The sequence below is a fragment of the Etheostoma spectabile genome, chromosome 4, assembly GCF_008692095.1.
Source record: "Etheostoma spectabile isolate EspeVRDwgs_2016 chromosome 4, UIUC_Espe_1.0, whole genome shotgun sequence".
Classification (NCBI taxonomy): Eukaryota; Metazoa; Chordata; class Actinopteri; order Perciformes; family Percidae; genus Etheostoma; species Etheostoma spectabile.
The window spans coordinates 13,977,120-14,001,519 of NC_045736.1; the positions used below are offsets into that span (position 1 = coordinate 13,977,120).

Sequence of the window (24,400 nt, forward strand, 5' to 3'; positions counted from 1 at the left end):
CTTGACAGACTGCCTCCCACTACTGTCACTGACACGGGGATGTTAAAATCAGCCGGAGCTATAACTTAGTAACACAAATATCCATAAACTACACAAAATAACGTTAGGGATGTTTAATTATTTTTACTTGATGAAAAATAAACCAAGTCGTCACGGCTGCCCCCCCCTTATTCAGTAACCTTTATTTAAACTTTTCTCTACAACCCTAACACATAAAAAATGGTATGTCCCACACACTCTGGTCCCGCCTCTTTTTCCCACTTCTGACCAATCAGAGAAAAACAGCGTGGCGGTGGGAGGCGGATGATGCGCCGCATTCCACGCAACGCTTTTGCATACTTGTGATTTGACAGCGTGACAGGTGACGGGATGTTTCATCTCGTCTCCATGGGAACGAACATCGTCTGGTGCTCCTTTTTTAAGTGTTGTTGCAAGTATCGGAATTAAAACAATTACATTTGTCAAAATGTTGAGGCTTTTGATTTATTATCTCATGGCAACTGTATCTGTATTTTTGTAGTTTCCAACATTACAACTATTTGTTATTCTATGACAGGAAGGGGCTTCCACAGGACTATGAGAAGTGAATATTTTGTTCCAAGAGAGAATAAGTTGATAACAGTCAGCCAAAAAATATTTAAAAAAAAGCACCTTGCTCGTCAGTCACCGTATCCATGGAGACAGTCATCTCCCCTCGTGCTGTGTCGTTAGAAATATCAGAATTAAAAACAGAGCGCGCAACAATGAGCCAAGAACGTGACTAATGTCATTTATTTTAAAAGAAAAAAAACTATAAGGAGCACTGAAAGACTTGTCTGGCCAACATGAAAAAAATGCAATAATAACCATTTTTGTTAAAATGTTAATTAGAAACCGTATTAGCCAATACGGGTCTGTGTGAACTGAACGCATCACAACAGCTGTTTTATGGTGTTTTTCCATTACATGGTACCTGCTCGACCCGGCCGAGACGCACCGTCCTCCTCCATCCGTCGCAGAATCATGACCACGCACTGATTCGTGACGATTCACTCCGACCAATCAGTGGTCTGCAGGTTTTCCTGTCACTTCCTGATATCGCCTCAGCTCGCTTGGAACCTCGACGGAGGTGATGGTAAATAAAAAGCACCTGTCGGCAGGTACCAGGGACCCGTATGAGCTCAGATTAACTATAATTATCAACCTGATACGAGGACGTTGCGCAGCTTAGTTTTCTGTCTGGAGTACCACCCGAATGATGAATTCCTTTTAAAGTGCTCATTTTAAGCTCATTTCCAGGTTCATAATTGCATTTAGAGGTCATATCAGAATAGGTTTGCTGTTTAATAAAAAAAAAACACCATATTTTTCACATGTTTTTGTTGAGTTCTCTGTTTTAGCTACAGAGTGAGGCGTTGCACATGCACAGTACCTAGGTAAGGACTACTAGCCAGTCAGAGCAGAGTATGAGGGTCTGACAGTACCTAGGTAAGGACTACTAGCCAGTCAGAAGCAGAGTATGAGGGTCCTGACAGTACCTAGGTAAGGACTACTAGCCAGTCAGGAGCAGAGTATGAGGGTCCTGACAGTACCTAGGTAAGGACTACTAGCCAGTCAGAAGCAGAGTATGAGGGTCCTGACAGTACCTAGGTAAGGACTACTAGCCAGTCAGAAGCAGAGTATGAGGGTCCTGACAGTACCTAGGTAAGGACTACTAGCCAGTCAGGAGCAGAGTATGAGGGTCCTGACAGTACCTAGGTAAGGACTACTAGCCAGTCAGAAGCAGAGTATGAGGGTCCTGACAGTACCTAGGTAAGGACTACTAGCCAGTCAGAGCAGAGTATGAGGGTCCTGACAGTACCTAGGTAAGGACTACTAGCCAGTCAGAAGCAGAGTATGAGGGCCCTGACAGTACCTAGGTAAGGACTACTAGCCAGTCAGAAGCAGAGTATGAGGACGTGCTATGCTAGCAGCTAGGCTAGCATTATAACGTGTGTTACAAAGTGACGTACGTTTGTCTCTGAAGTAAAGACCGGACTACAACAGAGCTATTTGGAGCCGTTTGTGAACAGTGTTTTCTGTTGGAGATGGTACGTCCCTGTGGGGGGGGCATTGGACTTTTTCACTTTGTAAACCTATAACGTGCAAAAAAAAGACATAACACGATAAAGGGATAAAAGCCAAACAGCATAATATGAGCACTTTAAGCAAAATAACAAGCATCGATCAGTTCATTTCTTTTTGCATTAACGACCACAACACTGAATATCAGTGTCAGTATTGCACTGTAAAAAATAATAAAATATGAACTCAACCACCACGTTTCAGTTATATTGTAGTGTGACACCGTTCTCTGGCGTGAGATTATTTCTCTGCTGGTCCATGTTTCGGATTTCTTTCATCGATCTCCAGTAGACCTGCAGGAACACGTGTACATGCTCACATTCGAGCGTAAAGAAATCCAAAGACAGAATGTGATTGGAGGAGATACAGACGGCCCAGTTCACCGGTGGCGTTTTGGAGGCAGGTCAGGGGTCAGGGGTCAGAGGTCAGGGGTCCCAGCGCAGGTCACAGATCAGGGCGATGTGGTCGGAGGGGTGAGCGACGCTGGGCAGAGCCTCGTAGGTGGTGACCTCCTGGTGGTTGGGCAGAGGAATCACCTGCTCCACCTGCACACACACACACACACACACACACAGACAGACAGACAGAGACACACACACCCACACACACACCCACACACACACACACACACACAACGTAAGTATGTAAAATATTGTGTATTTATAAAGTGCTCAACACGGAAAAAAAAAAAAAAATCACAGTTCAGTGCTTTACATAAAAAAGGGCAGACAGGTCAACCACTTCTGAAAAGGCAGGCACATTTTTATTATTAAAGGCCCGTTATTTAATGGATCAGGATACTATAATATACTGATAAAGTTCCCTTGGCCTTTGGAATTAAAACACCCCCCCCCATCATCACATACCCTTCACCATGCATAGAGATAGGCATGGCTAACTTTCCATAAGATCATCTCTCAATGCAAATCACACCAGCTGTTAGGATAGGTGAAATAACACCATGCCAGTCTCTAGGTATGGTGAAGGGTGTGTGATGATGGGGGTTAGGGAACTTTATCAGGATGCATAGTATCCTGATCCATGAAATAACTGGCCTTTAAAAATAAAATGGGAATTTACCATAGGAGTGTGTATACGTATGCCCCCTGTATTTTAAGGAAGAACATTTATTTATTTATGAAACATTATTCATTCACAAAAAAATTGGTGTCCTTAAAAGGTCGGATTTTCCCTAATTTTTGTTAATTAAAGCATTAAGATCAATTTCCAAAAGATGTTTTTTTAATTCCTCTTTTTAGTCAACTTTAGTTTGGGTGTATAAACTTATTCTAGCCACTGTACATTCTGGGATAGAAGGAAAAAAATAACCTTTTGGTTGTTTGCATTTCTTTAAACTGATCACAACCATCTTGGGCGGCGCTAAGCTCCCGAGAAATAGTCCCGGGGAGGAATCGTGAGTTGTGTGTGTGTGTCGTTCCATCCCCATTAGTACCCCATTGTGTGTGTATTGGTACCTGCATGCTGTCCGGCTGTATGAAGATGTAGTCCAGGCAGCCGTGAAAGCCTCCCACGTAGTTGGTGTAGGCGGGCTGGCTGCAGGCGCTCAGCAGGGGGGGGAAGGCGGAGAGCAGCTCCATGCTGCAGGACTCCTCCGGCCCAGAGCTGCTCCAGTCTGCGTGCTGCAGGGGAACCCCCGCCTCACTGAGCAGCTGGAACACGCCTGCACGCCAGACGAGGGCGAGAGAGCGATAAACAACCGTAAGAGGCATCGAGGCTGTACTTTAACAAGAGGGGGACGGAGGAGTCTGCTGGAGCTCGTATCGGAACCGGTCAAGGGTTTCTTTTTCTTAAATTGGGGAGTCATTCCCCGGAGTCCTTATGTTCTTTTTTCCCCAGCATGTTCCCTTGGATCAGAGAGGCTCCGAAATCAGGGTAGCAGCTGTCGCCATGGTCCCGCTACACGTTCTGTGATGCCATGTTCAACTGCTACACTGCGGTGCCCTGCTACGTCCTGCTACGTCCTGCTGTGCCTTGTAATGCCGCACAGCGTCCTGCTATGCCATGAACTACTACAAAGAACTGCTACAAACTACTAATTTTTTCTATTTTTGTTATTGCCACTCTTCATTCTAACCCCAACCGGCCCGTCAGACACCGCCTACCAAGAGCCTGGGTCTGTCCCAGGTTTCTGCCTAAAAGGAAGTTTTTCCTCGCCACTGTCGCACTGTTGCTTGCTCTGGAGGAAACCACTAGAACTGTTGGGTCCTTGTAAATTCTGGAGTGTGGTCTAGACCCACTCTATCTGTAAAGGGTCTTGAGATAACTCTTGTTATGAATTGATACTATAAATAAAATTGAATTGAATTTATAAAAAATATTCAAAGTTATTTAAAAATTAAATCGGGGTGAATTGAGATCGCGATTTTTTTTACAAGTAATTGTGCAGGCCTAATCTCCTCATTCCAAAACTTATAACAAAAGATAAGGAGCTTGTTGCTCCAATAATAGCTAGTTATGCACATAGGTAGGTATTTGATTTCTGACATAGTCCCAATTTGTAAATATCTGAAAAACTTAGGCAGGCATAACAGCTGGTAACTGTGCAAATGAGGCAAATTTAGGAGTATTTTTAATATTGTTATTTTTTTTTTTTAATCTGTCATACGAGCTTCAACTGAAGTTAATAAAAGACAAAGTGTAAACTGGCAGAGACTGGTTCTGCTGTGGCCTTTCAGTGTGGCGTTACCTGAGTTGGGGGTGGAGTTAAAGTCACCACAAAAGACCAGAGGGGCGTCAGGTGCCACCTCGCTGATCACATGACGCAGGTGCTGCAGAGCCACGCCCATCTGGACCAACCGCACGTTCCCCCCTTTAAAAAGGAAAAATGAATTCAGCTTTTAGAAATTTGTGCTCGTGTAGATTAAGGGTGCAAATCATCATCAGTGACTCAGGTGTGTTCGCACAGAGGAAGGATGGTTTCCCTTTTGGGTCCAAGAAAGGTGAGTTTTGGCCACCAACCTTCCTCCCCGGTTTATCGGTCCTCGAGCCACGACCTGAGAAAAAACCCAGGACCCAAGTGGCACAACCACTTTCCAAAAAAGTCACCAAGGGGCCCCGTGGTAAACCATTGTTTTTTGTGGTTATTCTGTCTTTTTTTCTCACAATTTAAAAGAAAAGTAAATATCTTATCAATAAGGTTTTTCCTGCATCGAGGAATTCCCCTTTCTCTGCTTTGCCCGTCCAGAGAATTTTGGAAAAGAGACTTCAGATACAGTATTAGGGACCACTAATGTCTATATAAAAGAGACTTCAGATACAGTATTAGGAGACCACTAAGGTCTATATAAAAGAGACTTCAGATACAGTATTAGGGGACCACTAAGGTCTATATAAAGAGATTCAGATACAGTATTAGGGACCACTAAGGTCTATATAAAAGAGACTTCAGATACAGTATTAGGGACCACTAAGGTCTATATAAAAGAGACTTCAGATACAGTATTAGGGACCACTAAGGTCTATATAAAAGAGACTTCAGATACAGTATTAGGGGACCACTAAGGTCTATATAAAAGAGACTTCAGATACAGTATTAGGGGCCACTAAGGTCTATATAAAAGAGACTTCAGATACAGTATTAGGGACCACTAAGGTCTATATAAAGAGACTTCAGATACAGTATTAGGGGACCACTAAGGTCTATATAAAGAGACTTCAGATACAGTATTAGGGGACCACTAGGTCTATATAAAAGAGACTTCAGATACAGTATTAGGGGACCACTAAGGTCTATATAAAAGAGACTTCAGATACAGTATTAGGGGACCACTAAGGTCTATAAAAAGAGACTTCAGATACAGTATTAGGGGACCACTAAGGTCTATATAAAAGACTTCAGATACAGTATTAGGGGACCACTAAGGTCTATATAAAAGAGACTTCAGATACAGTATTAGGGGACCACTAAGGTCTATATAAAAGAGACTTCAGATACAGTATTAGGGGACCACTAAGGTCTTATAAAAGAGAACTTCAGATACAGTATTAGGGGACCACTAAGGTCTATATAAAAGAGACTTCAGATACAGTATTAGGGGACCACTAAGGTCTCTATAAAAGAGACTTCAGATACAGTATTAGGGGACCACTAAGGTCTATATAAAAGAGACTTCAGATACAGTATTAGGGGACCACTAAGGTCTAAGGTATATAAAAGCATCCAAAGAGCATCATGTCATGGGACCTTTAAATATTAAAGCAACACCAACGCACCTATAGGTTGGAAGCAGAATTGTCCTTTACCGCTGTCTCATTCGAACTACAGATGCGCTACCTGATCTGGTAAACCTGCACAGTGCGGTTATAGTTGATAGAGAGCCGCAAAGCGAATGCAGGAGTGCCGTTCACCCTGTTACGAGTTGAAGAACCGCTGAAACGATTTTGGAAACATTATTTTAATGTACAAGAGAATCTTTGGTGGCTGGGTTAGCTCAGTTGGTCGAGCATGCACACATATAAAGAGGTTTACTTCTCGACACAGCGGCCGCGGGTTTGACTCCGACCTGCTGCCCTTAGCTGCGTGTCATTCCCTCTCTCTCCTTTTCATGTCTTCAGTTGTCCTGTGAAAATAATGGCCGAAAAATGCCCCTTTGGTGTTGCTTTAATATTACTTTTTTTAACCAGTTTTGTTAGTTGGGTTTTTAATTATACAAGCATGATATACATTTTTATCACAGACAAATGTATAGATTTCAACACAGAATCGCCTTTACTGCGCACGGACCGATCATGCTTCCAGCCATGCGTAGTCCCCCCCCCCCTCACCGAAAAAAACCTGAATAAATGTCAGAAAATAGAAGGGAAAAAATCCCCTACACAATTCCCTACTGTCGAGTTAAAGCTGAAAGACTAAAAGGCAACAATTCCACGAGTCGTGACTCCTCTTCCGAGTTATTCCCAGTGAATACAGCTGGTACACAGCAGTACCTGCAGGGTGGTGGACCTCTGCAGTACTTTGTCCTTCAAAGCGCCGTTGGCAGAAACCTTCTGCAGCAGCGTAGCATGGATGGGGTCAGAGGTCAACGCCTCGTTCAGCACGATGTCACGACGGCTTAGCAGCTGAAACTTTGACCTAAAAAAGGACAAAATGATGTCATTTTTTAAAACAACTTTATCTTGGATTGGACAGGTTGAATATTGTATCAACTAAATACTGTATTTACAAAATACATCGAGCTGTGAAATAGACCTGCACGAAAAATCGTTATAAAATTGCGATCTTGAGTCACGCATGCTCTCGATTTAATTTATAAAGTCAACTCTAACTCAACAGTGTAGTTTTAATTATGTAAAGACAGGTTCAAGGAGTTCAGATAGAGCCTGTGTCAGGGCCATATTTAGTTCAATGTGTTATACGTTACTATTTTAGGTAGCCTACTGTACTTAAATGGCCATTATGTACTTTATTTTCTGTAATTCATTGAAGCCTCTTTGTTTACAGGCTTGTGGTGATGCGCAATGTGCTATAGGTGCCAAAAGAAATCTATTTTTGGTGTTGCCAATCTGTTTTGTGTTGTCATGGTCCATGTGTACAATAAACATTACACGGAAACAAATCATTGCAGACAATCATGGTATCCATTCTAAGCTTAAAAAACGTGATTCATTTTTCCCTTAATCGTGCAGGCCTACTGTGAAATAATAATAAAAAATGCTATTCATTAATTTTTAATTTAAAAGACAGTGTACATGTTGCCAGTCCCCATTCAGCAAAGTTAACTATTGGAAAAAGCTTTCCTTGCGGCACTAGAAATCACATGTCCTAATGGCTTAGGTATTGAATCCCAGTCCTACCCATGACATAAAGACCCATGTGCATCATTTGTAGAACGCTATTAAGATCTAAGAAAGGCAGCTCAATCAAACTCTCAGTGTAGAGACAACACGGAAAAAACACAGAAGCCATTTTCTTCAGCGTCTGGCTGCTGGTGGACCTGACCTGCGGTAGAAAGTGGCGAGTCCTTCATGCTGCTTGTCTTTGATCCTGAAAACGCCGTCCAGGCCGAAGGCGTCCAGAGCTGGAGTCAGACTGTCTCCGAACACCGCTGAAGAGTCCAGAGAACATGAGGAAAGTCAGAAAGCACTTATCCACCAGGTGATGGTTCTATGCAGAAAATGTAGAGAGTAAATTTAGTAACACTTGAAGGTATCTACATAAGAGTGACATGACATAGTCATGACACATGAACCCTATCTTGTCATGATGAAACCAAATGACATTCACTAAAAGAAGCGTTATGGCATAAACCTTTATGACTTGGGTATAATGTTTTCACAACAGTGTCATGACACTCTTATGTCGATACCTTCAAGTAAAGTGTAACCGTAACTTTTTAAGTAAGGCAAGGCAAGGAAAGGCAGCTTTATTTGTATAGCACATTTTAGCAACAGGGCAATTCAAAGTGCTTTACACAAAATCAGTTAAAAAATAAAAACAGATAAAACATGTGAATTACAAATAAGAACATTAAGACACATAAAACACAAGAATAAAAGTTACAGTGCAGCATAAGAAATTAATCATTAAAAGAACATAATTTAAAGAAAGGCAACATCAAAAGGAAAGAAACTGTTTCTGCATTACTTACCTTTGTCAACCTCCTGCAGACACACGATGTCAGCGTTGTACCCGGCCAGCTCCTTCTTGATCAGGTTCTGCCTGTAGTCCAGCTGCAGGGCGTAGGGGGCGCAGTACGGGTAAAGCACCGTCTTGGACAGTTCCGTCTGGGCGTAGACATCGGCGAGGATGTTGTACGACACCACCCTCACGGCGGGCCACTCCGCCTCTTTGACAGTGTACGCATGTCGGTTGTCGAACGTGCACACGCCTGGTCCGGCCTCCACGGCTCCCACAGAGACCAGCTCCTTGGCCACGCCACTGCGTCCCCCGTCTTTAGGCGTGCAGCGCAGTTTGAGCCTGTAGCCGATGTCCTGATTGGACGGGACATGGACTCTCCCGCACCCTACCTCTGTCCAACCGCTGTCCTTGCCTGGAACCTCACTAGCAGCTTCAGGGCTAGTAGAACAACGAGAAAGAAAAAGAAAAACAATATAAAAAGGTGCAGAAGCTTTTGTTTTCTTTTCTTTTCTTCAGCCCAGTTCCCACCTCTGGGGACACTTTGTCTCTTGGTCAAACTGACTCCTAAAAATGAACTTCATCATCAAAGTAAACAACTGTTTTCAATAGGGATCCCTTAAATTTAATATTATTAAAGAAATGTGAACAAAATATGTGCTCAGCAGGATATTTTACAATGTACAAATGAATTTCAGCGCTCTCTGGTGTACAAATATGTACGGAGATCCTGTTTCTAGATTACCCAAAATATGTAGTGTTTGTGTACTAGCATTTCTTTTTTATAATAGCAGCCATACAGTTAGTCTTTATGTAACTATATACAGTCCATCAGTCAGGCTCTTCTTCAGATTTATTTTGGTCGATTAACAGTCCAAAAATATTCAATAACACATTTTGAGTGTTTCTGTTCTGCGGTTTCTTGTTACCTACAGTATATCGGCACTGTATCATCACGGATAATTTATCGGCCGTGCATTGCAGTCAAGACACCACTCCAGCAACCAAAATTAAAATTGTTCTACACAAATGTGATTTATTGCAAGTCTGTTGTAATTGATTGCATTACACTGCACAAAAGGGATGTGCAAAAAAAACCCTCCAGATTTATATTGTGATTCAAGCTCTACAGATTCAAAATTGATTCATATAATTCCAAAAATTGATTCATTTTTTAAGTAACTACATTGGCATATTGTGAATTGTTTTTAATTGAGAATCGTTTTGAATCGAAAATCAATATGGAATAAAATTATGACATTTTCTGAATCGTGCATCCCTACTACACAAACTATGTAGCACTAAGTGTCAATAACACCTATTTTTTATTATAATTATTAAGTGTGGGGGGGGGAATCGATACAGCATAGTATTGCAGTATTTTCAGTGGCAATACTGTCTCGATACACATGCGTCAAGTATCGATCTTTTATTATATTAGTGTTGGTCAGTTTGTCAGCTTGACGACCCCAATTTGCAGCAATAAAAATGAAGTGAGATGAACAAACAGAAAAGTATCTTTTAGATAAAAACAGATGTGAAATTGGGAAAAAATAGAAGTTGGAAAAAAGGCTATAAATTGAAATAGATTGCAGAATATTGCAATGTGTTTAAAATCGCACTAACATCGTATCGTGGCATAAGTACCGTGATGGAGGCGGTGATTCCCAGATTCCCACCCCTAATAATTACCTAGTGAATGGGGCATTTTCCTTATACCACGTGAACTCGCAGTCTTGGAGGTTGCCAAACTCGACCTCCAGATTGGGGCAGACGGGGAACCCGGCCAGCAGGGACACCGGGAGCTCCGCGGTGGTGAGAGTGGGTGCGTTCCTCTGGATCGCGTATTTACAGCCTCCCACGTGCAGCACGGCCCCGTCCTGCCACGCCTCCGAGTTCAGGACCGTCTCGGCCACTTCTTGCCCCTCGTTGAACAGCTTCACAATCACCTGCTCCGGGGTCTCACCCGGCTTCTGTCCCTTGTTCTTCTTCGACTTCTTCGCCTTTCCTTGGCCCTTGGCGATGCCATTGGAGATCCGGACTAGGACCTTGCCCAGCGTCTCGTCCTGGTCCCGCAGCATGTGCTTGTGGCTGCCGTCCAGGCAGAAAGAGATGGTGAGCTTGGGCTCCCCCGGGAGGCACCTCACCACGGCGGGCTCCATCCTGCAGAGGCGGCGGCAGGCTGCGGTCAGAGTCCCGGGTGAGGAGACGAGCAGGCGGCGGGGGAGCAGCGGGAGCGCAGCGGAGAGGAGGTTAAACATGAAGTCCCCGACAGCAGAAAGAGGACGGCAGGGTTAAACCAAATATAACCGATAAACCGCTTATGGCTAAACTACACTAACATTAAACCAACTGTCAACAGCCTGACCGTCCTTTCCTTCCTGCCCCATGTGGAACTGCTAGCAGCTAGCTACACCAGTTAGCCAGTATGCTAACCAGCAAAGCTAGGCCGAAGAGAAAACAGGCCAGATGGAGTTTAATCCACCCTCCAGCGGATTAAAAACTAAACAACACACGGGCTTCAGAACTAAAACCGCAGCTTTAAACAACGTGTTTTTTTATTTCCACAAAAGTTGGTAGCGGTCTGTCATATTTCCCCTGAAGTACAGTTGAACGTCTTCTTCTTCTTTACATAATGGCAGATTGAACGCCTCGACATGTAACACTGCCCCCCAGCGGACATAATGGGAATTACACCAGTCGCCATTGTGACATGTAGACCCAAACTGATGAGAAGTTCATTTTCAAAAACAGATCAACTGCATTCTTCAAATGATTAATATTCCTCCAATTGCATATAAAAATCAAAACAAAGGTACCTGTTTTTTGCAAATGAACTCTACATATTAAATAGGCTTCATTACATACAGGTTCAAAACGTTCAAATGTACAGAACAAACGCAGCACAGCACAATGGTTCAACAAGCATAAAATAACACACAAAAATAAACAAAGTTGCAATTGAATAAAAATTAGAAGTAGCATGTCATTTGTGTGTATTGGTGGTTGGCACTGTCGATGTTTGCATTTAGTGTAGTTCTGTTCGTGGTGTGTGTGTGTGTGTGGTGTGTGTGTGTGTGGTGTGTGTGTGTGTGTGTGTGTGAGAGAGAGAGAGATATTTCTATTCAAATCCCATTTCCTGCATTTCCATATAAGGTTAGGGACTATGATGATACAAAATCTAGAAAATAACGAAGTTGACTGTAATGATAAATTCTTCCAGAATACATAGTACTAAACTACGCATAACAAAAAGATGTCTTACTTTCTTTATTGTTAAAAATAGACGCTGATCACCGAGACTCATAAATAAGATAATCTCAAACAGATTTGAAAGTGGGAGGGACATGTCCCCCGGTGGAAATGACGCTTTAGCCTGTTTCAGTCTCAAGTGCACAATCATGCAGCCTAAAACAAGCGGGCAGATGATGGGGACTACTAGCCCGGGAGTCCAACAGCTAGCGTCAGCAACGACCTCAAAGAGGGTGGCGCAGAATTGATGTTTCACTCAAAAACTATACATCCAACAACAAGTCTACGATATAGTGTAACGTTTTATGTTCCGTGACAAAAAATACATAAAAAAATCCTGAAAGGAAAATGACCAAACACTTCAAACATAGAGGGGGAAAAAGAGCAAAATAAAAAGATGCTTTTTTTTTTATTTATATTTTTATTAAATTTGTTATAAAGACAAAAGCAGAAACCCACTAATAGGCAAATAAAAACATAAACATTAGAAATAGCATATTTAAAAAAAAAATCGAATGCTAAGCTGAAATCATACCGTCACACCAGAGGTTTGTTGCCAGTTGTCAACATCAAATCAGCTGAGTCTCTTTCAGAAGTGTATGCGTTCACAGTCTCGAGGCCTAGTTATCTTCTCGGCTTTATTACAGAATATTCTTCTCGGAGTCGTCGTTTTCCACACAGCAGTGTTCGGGGCTTTGTGGGAAGTAGACGTCGGCCTTGTGCTCGTCATCGTGCTCGATGTGTTTCAGGTGGATGACCATGTGCAGGGCGTAGGCCAGGACCAGCAGCAGGATGAGGGACGTGATGAGGCCCATCAGGATGGCTGGCGTCAGGAAGGTGGAGCAGACGCTCGCGGGGGAAAACCCGCCAGCGGTGACGTTGAACGCCTGAATCTGAAGAGGGACATGAGAGACATTTAGAAGAGAAAATTCATAATGTGACGCTTCCCAAAAAAAAAAAAAAAAAAAAAATGTAGGCCAATGAAATTGATTTTTTTTTTTGGTCAGTGTCAAATGTTGTTCAATAAATGACCAATTTCTTGCAAATTAATGAACAAAAAAAAACTATCAAAGCATTCGTCAGTTTTGTTTGAACCTTCACTAACCACTCGAGGGTGGCAGCAACAAGTTGTGTACACAAAAAAAAATAATTTCCCAATTAATTGATTGAAAGCATTTGACACTGACGTTAACATGTTTTAATTAAAGCTGCAAGCGTGCACATTTTTGTGAGTTTTCGTAAAATGACAATAGTTTAATACGATTACTCGTTGACTTCTGGAAAGGTGTTGCAATTATTGAACTAAAAAAACAAAAACAAGCAAAAAAGTTAAATAAATCTACAGTAAAAAAAAAAAAAAAACAAAACACCTACAACTGTGATATTTGCCTTAATACTTTTCCTAATAAAACTTTTTTTTCCATTCAGAACACAAGAGAAAATAAGAGTTTACTATTGAGCTAAATACTTGTTTTCCTCAACTATTCTGTTTTTGTGACCACTGGGAGCCGCAATCATGATGACGATTACATTTTAATTCATTGCACGGCCCTAATGGAAGAGGATGGTTTCTGCAGACGTCATTCATCGAGCTGCTGATTCTTTTGAATATTAGATAGTGAGTCAGCTGGGGTCATGGAAACAACAACCTAGAGCTAGCACGCTACACGCTGAAAATGGCAAATTGTAAAGAAAATTGGATTTTGCAATAAGGCGGGCCCGGCTTGGTTATTTTTCAGAGAATGGTGTTAAAATTTGTTTATGGCAATTACTCTCTAACTGAGACGTTTTGGGACCGATTGGTGGGGATTGGTGTAGACTAAGTCCACAAGGCGATACACTGGTAAGAGCAAATGAGGTTTAACCATGCAACCAGCGAATTTAAATAGCCCACGTTACTGTATTGTGTCAACAGTTAACTTCACTTAATATTTTATGTGGCTTTTTCTTTTGCGGGGTGCAAATGTTCCACCAAAACAAGTTCTGTACCGAGACTATTTTGCAGAGCCACCATCGCTCAGTCCTAAAATTGCGCCATCCAAGACGAGTGTGATTGGTTTAAAGCAATGTTTCCCAAACTTAGGGTTGGGACCCAAAATGGGTGAGACGTTATGGCCAATGGCAGACTAAATCAATCTTATGTGAATGAGCTTCTTTTATGCTACACTGGGCTGTTCAGCTCAGATGCTGTGGGTTCTCTCTCTCTCTCTCTCTCTCTCTCCTCTCATCCTAGGAGGGGATAAGAACATGAGTTGAGAAAGGGGGTGAGACACAGAAAGGAGAATAGACCCCTTTTCTGTTTTTGTTTACTTTTATAATGGAAGAAATATACTTCATATACATTTAAATTCGTGGTTTGTTCCGTCTTTTGTCCACAGTTTAAAAATGTAGACGTTACAATGATTCATGGGGTATTTTTGTAAATTTGGGTCCCGGGGGGAGACACCAAATTTCTCTTTTGGGTCTTGAGCGGAAAAAGTTTGGGAACCACTGGTTTAAAGACTCGCAAACAACCCGGAGCATGTATTTCATATCCCAGAATGTATCTATGGTCTGGCAAATGCAAGACTAACTATCTGGTAAATGGACAGGTACCTGGAAGTTGGTGAAGGTGATGCTCCAGCGGCGGGCGGGGTCGGTGCTGGGCAGCAGCAGGGCGCTGTAGCGCTGCAGGCTGCTGACGTGGTCGCAGTGGTAGGAGGAGGAGGCCGGGGCGTACACGTCGCTGGCGTTGAACACGGCCTCTTCAGAGGAGTTGTAGAGCAGAGAGACGCTGTCCACTGAGAACCACCACTGACCCGAAGACTCTAGGAACGTGTTGGACAGCTGCAGTCTGACACCAGAGGGACCAGAGACACCGTCAGTCCAAACTTTACATTTTACTTTTCAGGTGTGCTATAACAGTGATTCCCAAAGTGGGGGTCGGGACCCACAGGGGGGGGTCGCTAGCCAGAGGAGGGGGGGGGGGGGTCGCAAGTTGATTTCCAGAAATAAAGTAAAAATTTAAAAGTGATTAGAAAGAGCAGATGTCAGCCATGATTTTAACACATGATAAAACTAGTGGCTAAATTTAAAATAAAACCAAGCAAATAACTAAAAAGGGAACAGCTCTTTTGATTTTCACGCCTATAGTGCGTGCTCGGTCGCGAGCAATGTTTATATACGGTTATAGTGGGGGGGTCGCAAGTCACTTGCATCGTTACTTTGGGGGTCGTGGGCTGAAAGTTTTGGGAACCCCTGTACTATAACACCACCCAGACCACTAATTATTATATACCTCGCTATGTGTTGATGTATTCTGTTCTACATTAAACGGAGGTGGTGAAGACCCAAGAAATGGACAAAACAAAGGCAGGAATGAAGAAGACCGCGAACATGGATGTGAACAATGCAGGTTTCAAAATGTTACAAAAGAAAAATCGGCTTTGCAAATTAGTTATTATGATTATTATTTGAGGAAATGCATTCAACAGATTTGTAAGACCTCAAGGATACACAAAATATGTTTTGGTGATGAACACCTAATGTGAACTGCACAGGGCACCTTCTAATGTAAACGTGAGGAAGGATGGTCATTACATAAAGTTGTAGCCTATTTTAAGGCATGACTAGCAAACAGATGGTATCACTGACCTGATGGACAGACCTCTCAAATCCTCCACATCTCCAAACCTCATAACCATTCTGGAGAAGACAGACAGACAGACAGACAGACAGACTTAAGTCACAAAAAACCTTAAGTTGTGGGCTCTTGTTACCTTCTTGTGACCTGGTCAAACAAACAAAAATCTTTTTATTAACATCCTTCCTTGAACAAATGTCTTTTAACGTAATTTACTGGACATACTGCATTAATCTTGTTATATCTAAATCGGACTATAATCTTGCTGTCGGACATTTCATCGATTGGAACAAGTTTATGTTTATTGTTTAATGACCTTCTGTCTGAGATGGAGAGATATCGTTTTCTCGAGATGTTCCTTCCATTAAACATCCTCTATGTTCTACCTTCTCGGCCGGGGCTCCCTTGTAAAAGAGATTGTAATCTCAATGGGATTTTTTTCCCCTGGTAAAATAAAGGTAAAATAAAATAAATTATGTCACATCAGAAAAAAAACTGCAACTAAATCACACATGTTTTCTGTTGCTTTTAAAGCTTTGTGTATCCCACATCAGGCGGACAGGTGGACAGACGGGTCCCTCAGACAGACAGGTGTACATACGTGGCCTTGTCGTGGCGGCAGACAGACTGGCTGGTGTCGACGGGTTTCTGAGGAGAAAAGGCTCTCTCCGTCAGATCCAACTGCTTCTGCTTCTCATAGCGGAGAGACAGCTTCCTGGCCTGGAAGAGGACGCACGGCTCCCCATTGGACAACACCTGGTGGACAGAGACAAGAGTATTATTGGACATTGACATTAACATCTGGTAGAAGGAGATATCACATATGAGATGTTCTTTTTAAGAGCTATTTGTATGTGTTATGTATAGTCCTACATATCCACTATACTCCCGTTGTTACCATAAAGTATAGCTACAGATTATAATAATCTTATTGTTGGAGCAACATTTCCATTTGTCCAAAGAGGGGTGTTCACACACTTTAAAGCCATGTTGTGAGAGATTGTGAAATCCTATTCAGTAAAACCTAGTGTAGTATCTGTGTCCAGGACATTTATTTAGCCAAGCTTAACACAAGGAAGATTGGAAGCAGGGAAAACTAAAGACATTCAATACATGATTGCCAATACCAAACTCAGGTTTGCATTAGTTAAATAATTACCTATTAATTTCATGGCAAAAGCAAGTGTTAAATGGAATAATCAGCAGGTATATATATAAAAGAGAAAGGGCGATGGAAATACGTAAATTAGATTTTTTCAAATTTAGATTATACACCAGCTGTTCTATATGATGATGATGATGGTGGTAGTGGTTGTGTGTGTGTGTGTGTGTGTGTGTGTGTGTGCATTGTTACAGTAGTAATCGTCTGGAGACAACGCCACCTTGAGGGGAGGGAAGGGAACTGCAGCTCCTGGCACCTGAAGTAACTTCCTCTGTGTCACATGTGGAGACTGGAGAGGAGGCCAGAGACAGAAACAAAGTGAGAAAAATGAAATTTCCACGTTTGGTTTTGAGAAGCTAATGTTATTACATGTTAATACACATGAGTGTTGATGAGAAACTCCTGACTGATTTCCAAAACCTGACTGACAGAGAGCTGCTGTTTCCATTCAGATCTTATTTGTATATAATACAAGAAGGCAACATGGGGTTATTACTCCTCATAACATGTGTGCTTCTTTCCTTTTATTACTTTTTCTTTTCTTGAACAGAATGGAAATCTAAAGTTTTTCATCAGCAGTGAAACTAAATTACGTAAACTCTTTGACACAGTGACACTTACAATTTTGAATGCCAGATTTTAAATGTTGTATTTAACCACCACAGTTCTTCACCAGAGTTTACCTGCTGTCGTCTAAATGGTTGGTCTGCAGACATCAAACCCTCCTCCATCCACATCCCTCCATCACTCTGTGCAACCTCTTCATCTGGAAAGACAATTAAAATAAATAAGTAAAATAAGTCACATATGGGTTTTACAATATATGATTTAAAGGTAAAGTAACGTCTCTAAAAACATACACATGAAGGCAAAATGCACGGTCGCAAAAACTACAACAAACACTTGTTTTTATAGTCCCCCACACAAGGTTGCACCTTACATTAGTAGTTTTTTGAGGAGCCTTCTAACGGCTCAGAGAGAGCAGCCATTTATTTGGCCTATGCCAACCATGCTTAACCATCAGTGTGTCCACACCACCTGAGAAACCAGTTACTGTTAATAGTAACAGCAAGTAACATACTGTACGTACAGTATACAGGTTTTCAGGGTTGCACTAGCACAATGCACAATTAGGTTTAGTGAAAAACAAAATCCTTGATACGTTCATGCATTTTGTTGCAGGGGATTTGTTTTTATTAATCTCCTGCTGATATGCATGTGGTCAATGTCATTGTGTCTGCTGGCTGCTGCCTTGCTCCATCAGGCTGCTGCATCTACTTACTGTACATGGCTTGAAGCTATTTCTAAAATAAAGATTAATTTAGCAGTTGGGCAAGTGTATGCTTGTTGATCACAGTACTGAAAGAATACTGTGAAACAAGACTGTTCTTAGGTTCTTTACACTGTTGTTTCGGTTTGGGTGGTTTTCTATGAGCTTGCTACAAAAAAATGATTAAATAATTGTCATACAAACCTATTATATGCCAACTTTGAGGTTGGGTAACAACAATCAGAGGGGTTTATGGGAAGAGCTACAAGTCAAAAAAGTAAGTAGGAGAGACAGACAGACAGACAGACAGACAGACAGACAGACAGACAGACAGACAGATAGACAGATAGAAGATAGACAGACAGATAGACAGATAGATCTTACCATGGACTGGAGAGACAGCAACACTGTGAACAGAAGAAGCAGGAGGATCAATAAATAACATGAATATAAATTCCTCTTTTTTTCAAGTTACATTTACAATCACACAATCCAGATTTAATACTGACTCATCATCATTTGACAGTATGTGACGAGAAACATGGTGGATGAGATGTCTAATTCAGATCAAAGATTGGTCTTCAAATAAATTGTTACTGTAACAAGTCAAATATGAAAACCAATGACCAGTGACTGTTGGATTAGGATTAAATGTCCAATAACAAATCAACCGCAGTTAAGAAACCAAAACAAAAGTTATAACATTAGATAAAACAGGAAGGTTTGTCATAAAAGCCAAACCACTAACAAGTGCGTGTTTAGACAGAGTTGAGAGAACTATCAGTCAAATGAGAGAAAATGTAAAGTAGCATAATGACGGTATGTTAAATCACCCTCAACAAAAATCAATTATGAAGGTTAAAAGCAGAGAGAGGGAGATGAAGCTGTGAGGCTTTGCCTCCCCAGTGACCCAGACGTTCACCCGGCTGATTAGTGTTTAAGATAACAGATCCGTTCCCTGACCCACATTACAGAGAGAGAGACCGTTGTAGTATGAAAAACAATGGAGCACAGATTTTATAATACACTCAGTTTAACACCAAAACAGCATAATCTGATTGCTTTTTATAAAAAAAAAAAAAAAAAAAGCACATTCATGCGAGCAGTGAGCATGTGCAGAGGCGACGCCAAGAATAGAGCTCCAGTACATCAACTGTCTGTAGTTAAAGTTCAATTCAAATCCAGTTATTTCTCCACAGTAGAGATCTTCAACAGGGGTTCAGGACCCCAAGGGGGTCCTCAGAGTCAATGCAGGGGGGCCACCAAATTATAGTGCTTTTTAATATTATTTTTGTGGGGCTTTTCCCTTTATTCTAGTGACAGTGGATAGGGGGATGAAAGGGGGAGAGAGAGGAAAGCTCCTACTGGGTGAGCTAGAAGCCGACCCATTAATGATCAATTTTTTAAAGTTAAAAAATTAAACATATTAAAATGTCTTAACATGAATACAACTTATAATAAATAAATATAAATCAGACTATTTGTGAAAATAATGGTGATGGGCTAACTGGCCTGTAGGTACAAAAAAAAGAAAGTAAAGTGTAAGTGTGTATGTATGCATCTGTGTCTATGTGTATGCATGTGTTTATGTGAGCTGTAGGTACATAGATTTATAGTGTACGTCTATATAAAGATGTATTAATAAGTGAAGCATAGCATTGTTTTCTATTTAACTAAAGGATAAAATAGAGAAAGGGGGTAGGACCAAAAACGTCTTCCTACTCTTTTTTGAACATGGTAATTTCTTCTTTGAATTACTTACAATCATTTATCTGTCATTTTAATTTTATATATACGTGTACGTATAGAATACCAGCTGATCTGAGTGGGTGGCTGATCTTTCATGCAATATCTACATTGCCCATTAGAATTGCCCATAATTAATCATTCGTCCATTGTTCCAAAGGCTCATTTTGTTCACTAATCTGAGATCATTTTTAAAAACTAAATACAAAAACATTGGAGAACACAGTGAAGAATCTGGAAACTGCTGCCCAGGTTAAAAAAACAACAACAATGCAACTGATCTCAGCTGGTATTCTGTCTAAAATGGAGTGCAATGGAAATGTGTAAGTGACTCCAAACACTTTTGACCGGTAGTGTGTATGTACAGTATGTACACATACATACATATAAACTACTACTATGTAAGGTAGCCATGCACAGTTAATCCTGAGGATTATAGGTTTATCATTAAAACATGATTCATAAAATCCTACCAAGAAATATTTTAATAGCTTAGTATTCTATGCACTAAACGGTATAAAGGCTTTAGGCTGCCCACACATTACTGCAGGCCTAGCTTATTATGCATTGGATGCTTTTTTTTTCAGTACATATTAATTGTATTATAATTGTGCTTTGTTTAAAACAAGAGGCATAGAGTTGTCAAATCCTCCTCCCAACTCAATGAAAAAAAAAATGGATACGCGTCTCTGGTTTAAGAGGACAGGACTGTGGATTGTGGGATTGCAATAATTACATAATCGCACACGCACACACACACACACGCGCACACACCACACACACACACACACACACACACACAGACACACACACACGTCATAAGGATGAGGTGCATGGCTCTCAGCCAAAAGGAGATTTCGCAGCTTCTCCCTTCTTTACCATTAGCAGCTGCACACTGGAGAAAAATGACCCACCACGAACAGCAGACACAGATCGACATCATCATCCCGTTTGGGTTTTGTTCAATGAGATTTTTTTTCATACAACTGTTGCTTTATACAAAATCTGCTACTACGATGCGCTTCAGGTTTGGGAAAAATCATGATAAGGAAATGGTTTAGGCATGGTTAGGGTGAGGCAACTAAACACTTACTCAAGGTTTGGGAAAGGTCATGGTCAATAAAAAACTGGAACGTTAACTTGGGGTTTGCAACAGGACACAAACCCCTGCATGAAAGTCCCATGTGCGATCACATAACTGAGATAACTGGGACAACTGGGACGACTTGGATAACTGGGACGACTGGGACGACTGGGACGACTGGGACGACTGGGACGACTGGGACGTAACTGGGACGACTGGGATAACTGGGACGACTGGGAACTGGGACGACTGGGACGACTGGGATAACTGGGACGACTAGGATAACTGGGACGACAGGGACGACTGGGACGACTGGGATAACTGGGACGACTGGGATAACTGGGACAACAGGGACGACTGGGACGACTGGGACGACTGGGACGACTGGGATCCTGGTTTGTATCCATTTGATTAAGAACAGTATTCACTCTCCTTTTAGCTCTAGTTTAATGACAAGCTCATAGAGACTTCTCACCAACTCATAAGTCTTTTCCACGATCAGCAATTACGACTCATATTTATGTTTTCATTGTTAAGCTGCAGAGCCCTCTACTTGCCTGTTGTAATTATTAATACTTTAATTTAATAATTTAATACTGTTTATTGAGCCGCAGTGGGGAAATTACAATTATGACAGTAGCAAAGCAGGAAGTACAAGAGCACCAAATTTGGCGTTGGGGCCAATCACGCAGAGAAGTGTTGTTAGGAACAAACAAACACCCTATGGTACGGCTCAGCTGGTGTAATACTTCACCACTTCCTTCCTGTTTTGATGCCGGCAGATGACAGCAGCTACTAGCTTTGTCAGCATGTACACAACACTGTTTATAAGTTACAGTAAAAAGTGATATAATAACACTGCATGAATTGTTGGGGTTTGACTACACTAAACGTTTTACCAAGCTTTACTGGCTCTAACCGATTGGCCGCCTGAGCCAAGTGAGACATTGAAGAGTAGGGTGACTCCAAGCTAGCGATGGCGAGGTGAAGCTACATGAAGCATTGAAGCTTTGCAGCAAATTGGTCCGCAATACCACCTTTTGGTCAAAGGGCGTAAAACAGGCAGATATAGCACAGATGATCTGAACCATCCGTGATATACAGTGGTATGAAAAAGCGTTTGCCCCCTTCCTCATTTCCTGTTCCTTTGCATGTTTGTGATCTTCTGGTGGACCTTACTGTGTCAAGCAGCTCCTATTTAAGTGATGCCTTGATTGTGAACAGGTGTGGCAATAATCAGGCCTGGGTGTGGCTAGAGAAATTGAACTCAGGTGGGACAACCACAGTTATAGTATGTTTTAACAAGGGGGGCAATCACTTTTTCACACAGGGCCATGATGGTTTGGATTTTTTTTCACCTTTAATAATAAACACCTTCATTTACAAATTGCATTTTGTGTTTACTTGTGTTGTCCTTGACTATTGTTTAAATTGGTTTGATGTTCCGAAACACTTAAGTGTGACAAACATGCAAAGGAACAGGAAATGAGGAAGGGGGCAAACACTTTTTCACACCACTGTACATGCGTTTTGCACCAGTAAAGACTTACAAATAAAGAGAAAGAAAAATGGCTATGTAATCCAGTTGTATCAATATACAACATGTCACCATGACTTTGCGTAAACATACACGGCTACTTTCTTAAACCAAGTGGCGTGTTATCTGTACGCATTTTGAGCTATCCGCGTGTATGTCTACGCTGTGTCCAGCGGACGTAAACACACACACGCCACTTGGCGTGTTATCACAAGAAGAAAGCAACGGTTGAGTTTAGGACACGGGACACAGGGTTGGGTTTAGGAAAAAAAAAGAAACCAACAGTTGAGTCTCCCGGGTGAAAGTCCTGTGTTTGACCCATCCAACCCCCCCACCCATCCTCCCTTTTCGCCTTTTCATGCTACTCGGTCCGGTGTAAATTCACACACTATTGCAAATTATTGTAAGTCAATGGAGGCCAAACAGAGTCCGTAAACATGCTAAAAAGTGAGCATGCGTCTTGATAACATGCCAATAATGGCATATGAATTGGCTAGTCATATATACACCATTTCATGAGATCCGCCTGCAATATATGTGTATTTTCTGCTGAAATGATTGTATAACATAACTGTTTAATAAACGGATTGCCTTGAGAAGAAGGTGGTGATCAAAATCGGATGTCATTAAGCCTCAATATGCGCTTCACGGAAAACTTACGGGACTTCCCGAAACATGTTCTGAAGCCTCAGCCCAGAGATAACAACACTACTCCAAGCCTTCTGCTGAAAAGTTATGAATATTGTCAAGGGCGTAACATCCTCATCTAATACACTCAGCACCAAACAGCAGACAACTAGGTGAAGAAAATGGAAAAACAGCAGCTCAAGAGCCAGATATTTTTTTTCTCAGAAGATGGTAGAGGCTCAAACAGAGCTAAAAGAGAGTGAATATTGGACTAAATGAATCTCGCATTTCCAGACCTTCCTCCACAGCCCTGCAGATGAGGGTCTGGCTAGTCCACACAACATTCCAGGAAGAGGAAGTGCTTTATTGGCATTTCTTTAAACCAGTCATAATCATCTCGATGGACGGAGCACCATAGCCTCTGCAAAATAGCCTCAGGAAGGAATTGAAGGAATTGGTTTTGGTGGAACACGTGTACAATCACAGGTTGTTTTAGTCGTGCAACAGAATACTGAGACTGGACAGATAGTCCAGCTAGCTGTCTGGATTTACCATCAGTTAAACCATAGTCCTCATAAATCAACCAGAGTTTAAAATGCAGACACAAAGAAAGCAGAAGGTGACAGACATCCATGTGAAATCAGGGACATCCAGTGGAATTTCCGGTGGCATCTGAAAAACCACGTAAATTAAACATCGATACATAGACTAGTTTACCACTAATTACTTTTTTAGGTGATAACATGCCAGATGTTGGGTTTTCAGCCTGTCCGTCTGCCCCCCAAATGACTAAATAAGAAAATCACTGATGCAGCTTTAACGAAGTAACAAACAATTAATTCAGCGACCATCTGGTGGGGCTCCAGCAGTAGAAACCCATCAGTAATCTCTGCTGACCATGTCAAGTGTCAAATATCAGAGAATCAATAGAGGGTAAGAAGCACCAAGGTTAAACGTCCTCCTTGTCTGTGTGTCCCTTTGTCTTCACCTACCTGGCAGCAGCTGGCCGGTCGAGGCAAGTGGAGGATTGCAGATGGAGGAGAAGGAGAGAGAGGAGGATAATGCCGCAGTGTTTCCATGGTGAAGCCATTGCTGTGGTGACCAGAGTGTGATGCCAGCACCACACTCTCCCCCTCTCGCTCCGTTGTAATCTACTTTAATCAGCCCACCGTCTTTAAGCCCTGTGACAGATTGATGAATCAGCCAATCGGGTAGGAGCAGAGGCAGACAGGGTCGAGAGAGCCCCCTCGGCCCCGCCCCTGCTGTTCCCACATTTTCAATTCAGCTCAGGGAAAACCCACTTCACTTCAGCAGATAAAGGTCATCCCAATGACGAGTGCACCGACAAAACAAAGTGCTTAAAATACACTTGGTAAACATTTATCAAACGGTCCAGCCCAGT

General features: G+C 41.9%; 2 protein-coding genes across 3 annotated transcripts; both read right to left on the minus strand.

Annotated features, from left to right (window-relative positions):
* Positions 1-2,167: 2,167 nt before the first annotated feature.
* Positions 2,168-11,338, minus strand: pde12 (phosphodiesterase 12). The gene is made up of 8 exons (XM_032512988.1): positions 10,391-11,338; positions 8,712-9,139; positions 8,063-8,168; positions 7,051-7,195; positions 5,012-5,117; positions 4,811-4,933; positions 3,579-3,784; positions 2,168-2,648 (listed from the first exon to the last, which is right to left on the minus strand). Exons 1-8 carry the CDS (start codon positions 10,957-10,959, stop codon positions 2,529-2,531), a joined length of 1,803 nt encoding a protein of 600 aa, XP_032368879.1. The 5' UTR covers positions 10,960-11,338; the 3' UTR covers positions 2,168-2,528.
* Positions 11,339-12,389: 1,051 nt separating this feature from the next.
* atp6ap1la (ATPase H+ transporting accessory protein 1 like a) lies at positions 12,390-24,198 on the minus strand. Of its 2 annotated transcripts, XM_032513760.1 has the most exons (8): positions 23,991-24,198; positions 18,389-18,411; positions 17,418-17,500; positions 16,955-17,023; positions 16,174-16,328; positions 15,584-15,634; positions 14,546-14,783; positions 12,399-12,843 (listed from the first exon to the last, which is right to left on the minus strand). In XM_032513760.1, the coding sequence occupies exons 1-8, from the start codon at positions 24,086-24,088 to the stop codon at positions 12,592-12,594; spliced, it is 969 nt and encodes a 322-aa protein (XP_032369651.1). In that variant the 5' UTR covers positions 24,089-24,198; the 3' UTR covers positions 12,399-12,591. The 2 variants fall into 2 exon arrangements, with proteins under 2 accessions (XP_032369652.1, XP_032369651.1); XM_032513761.1 differs by lacking the exon at positions 15,584-15,634 and having other exon boundaries at positions 12,390-12,843.
* Between the last annotated feature and the right edge of the window lie 202 nt (positions 24,199-24,400).

Coding starts and splice junctions, on each gene's coding strand:
- atp6ap1la (XM_032513760.1), bottom strand. CDS start 24,088: ATGGCTTCACCATGGAAACACTGCGGCATTATCCTCCTCTCTCTCCTT. Junction 18,412..23,990: donor GACCGGCCAGCTGCTGCCAG/GTAGGTGAAGAC, acceptor TTCTGTTCACAG/TGTTGCTGTCTCTCCAGTCC. Junction 17,024..17,417: donor AACCATTTAGACGACAGCAG/GTAAACTCTGGT, acceptor CCTCCTCTCCAG/TCTCCACATGTGACACAGAG.
- pde12 (XM_032512988.1), bottom strand. CDS start 10,959: ATGTTTAACCTCCTCTCCGCTGCGCTCCCGCTGCTCCCCCGCCGCCTG. Junction 8,169..8,711: donor TCTGCAGGAGGTTGACAAAG/GTAAGTAATGCA, acceptor TGGACTCTTCAG/CGGTGTTCGGAGACAGTCTG. Junction 7,196..8,062: donor CTCGCCACTTTCTACCGCAG/GTCAGGTCCACC, acceptor GTCCTTTTTTAG/GTCAAAGTTTCAGCTGCTAA.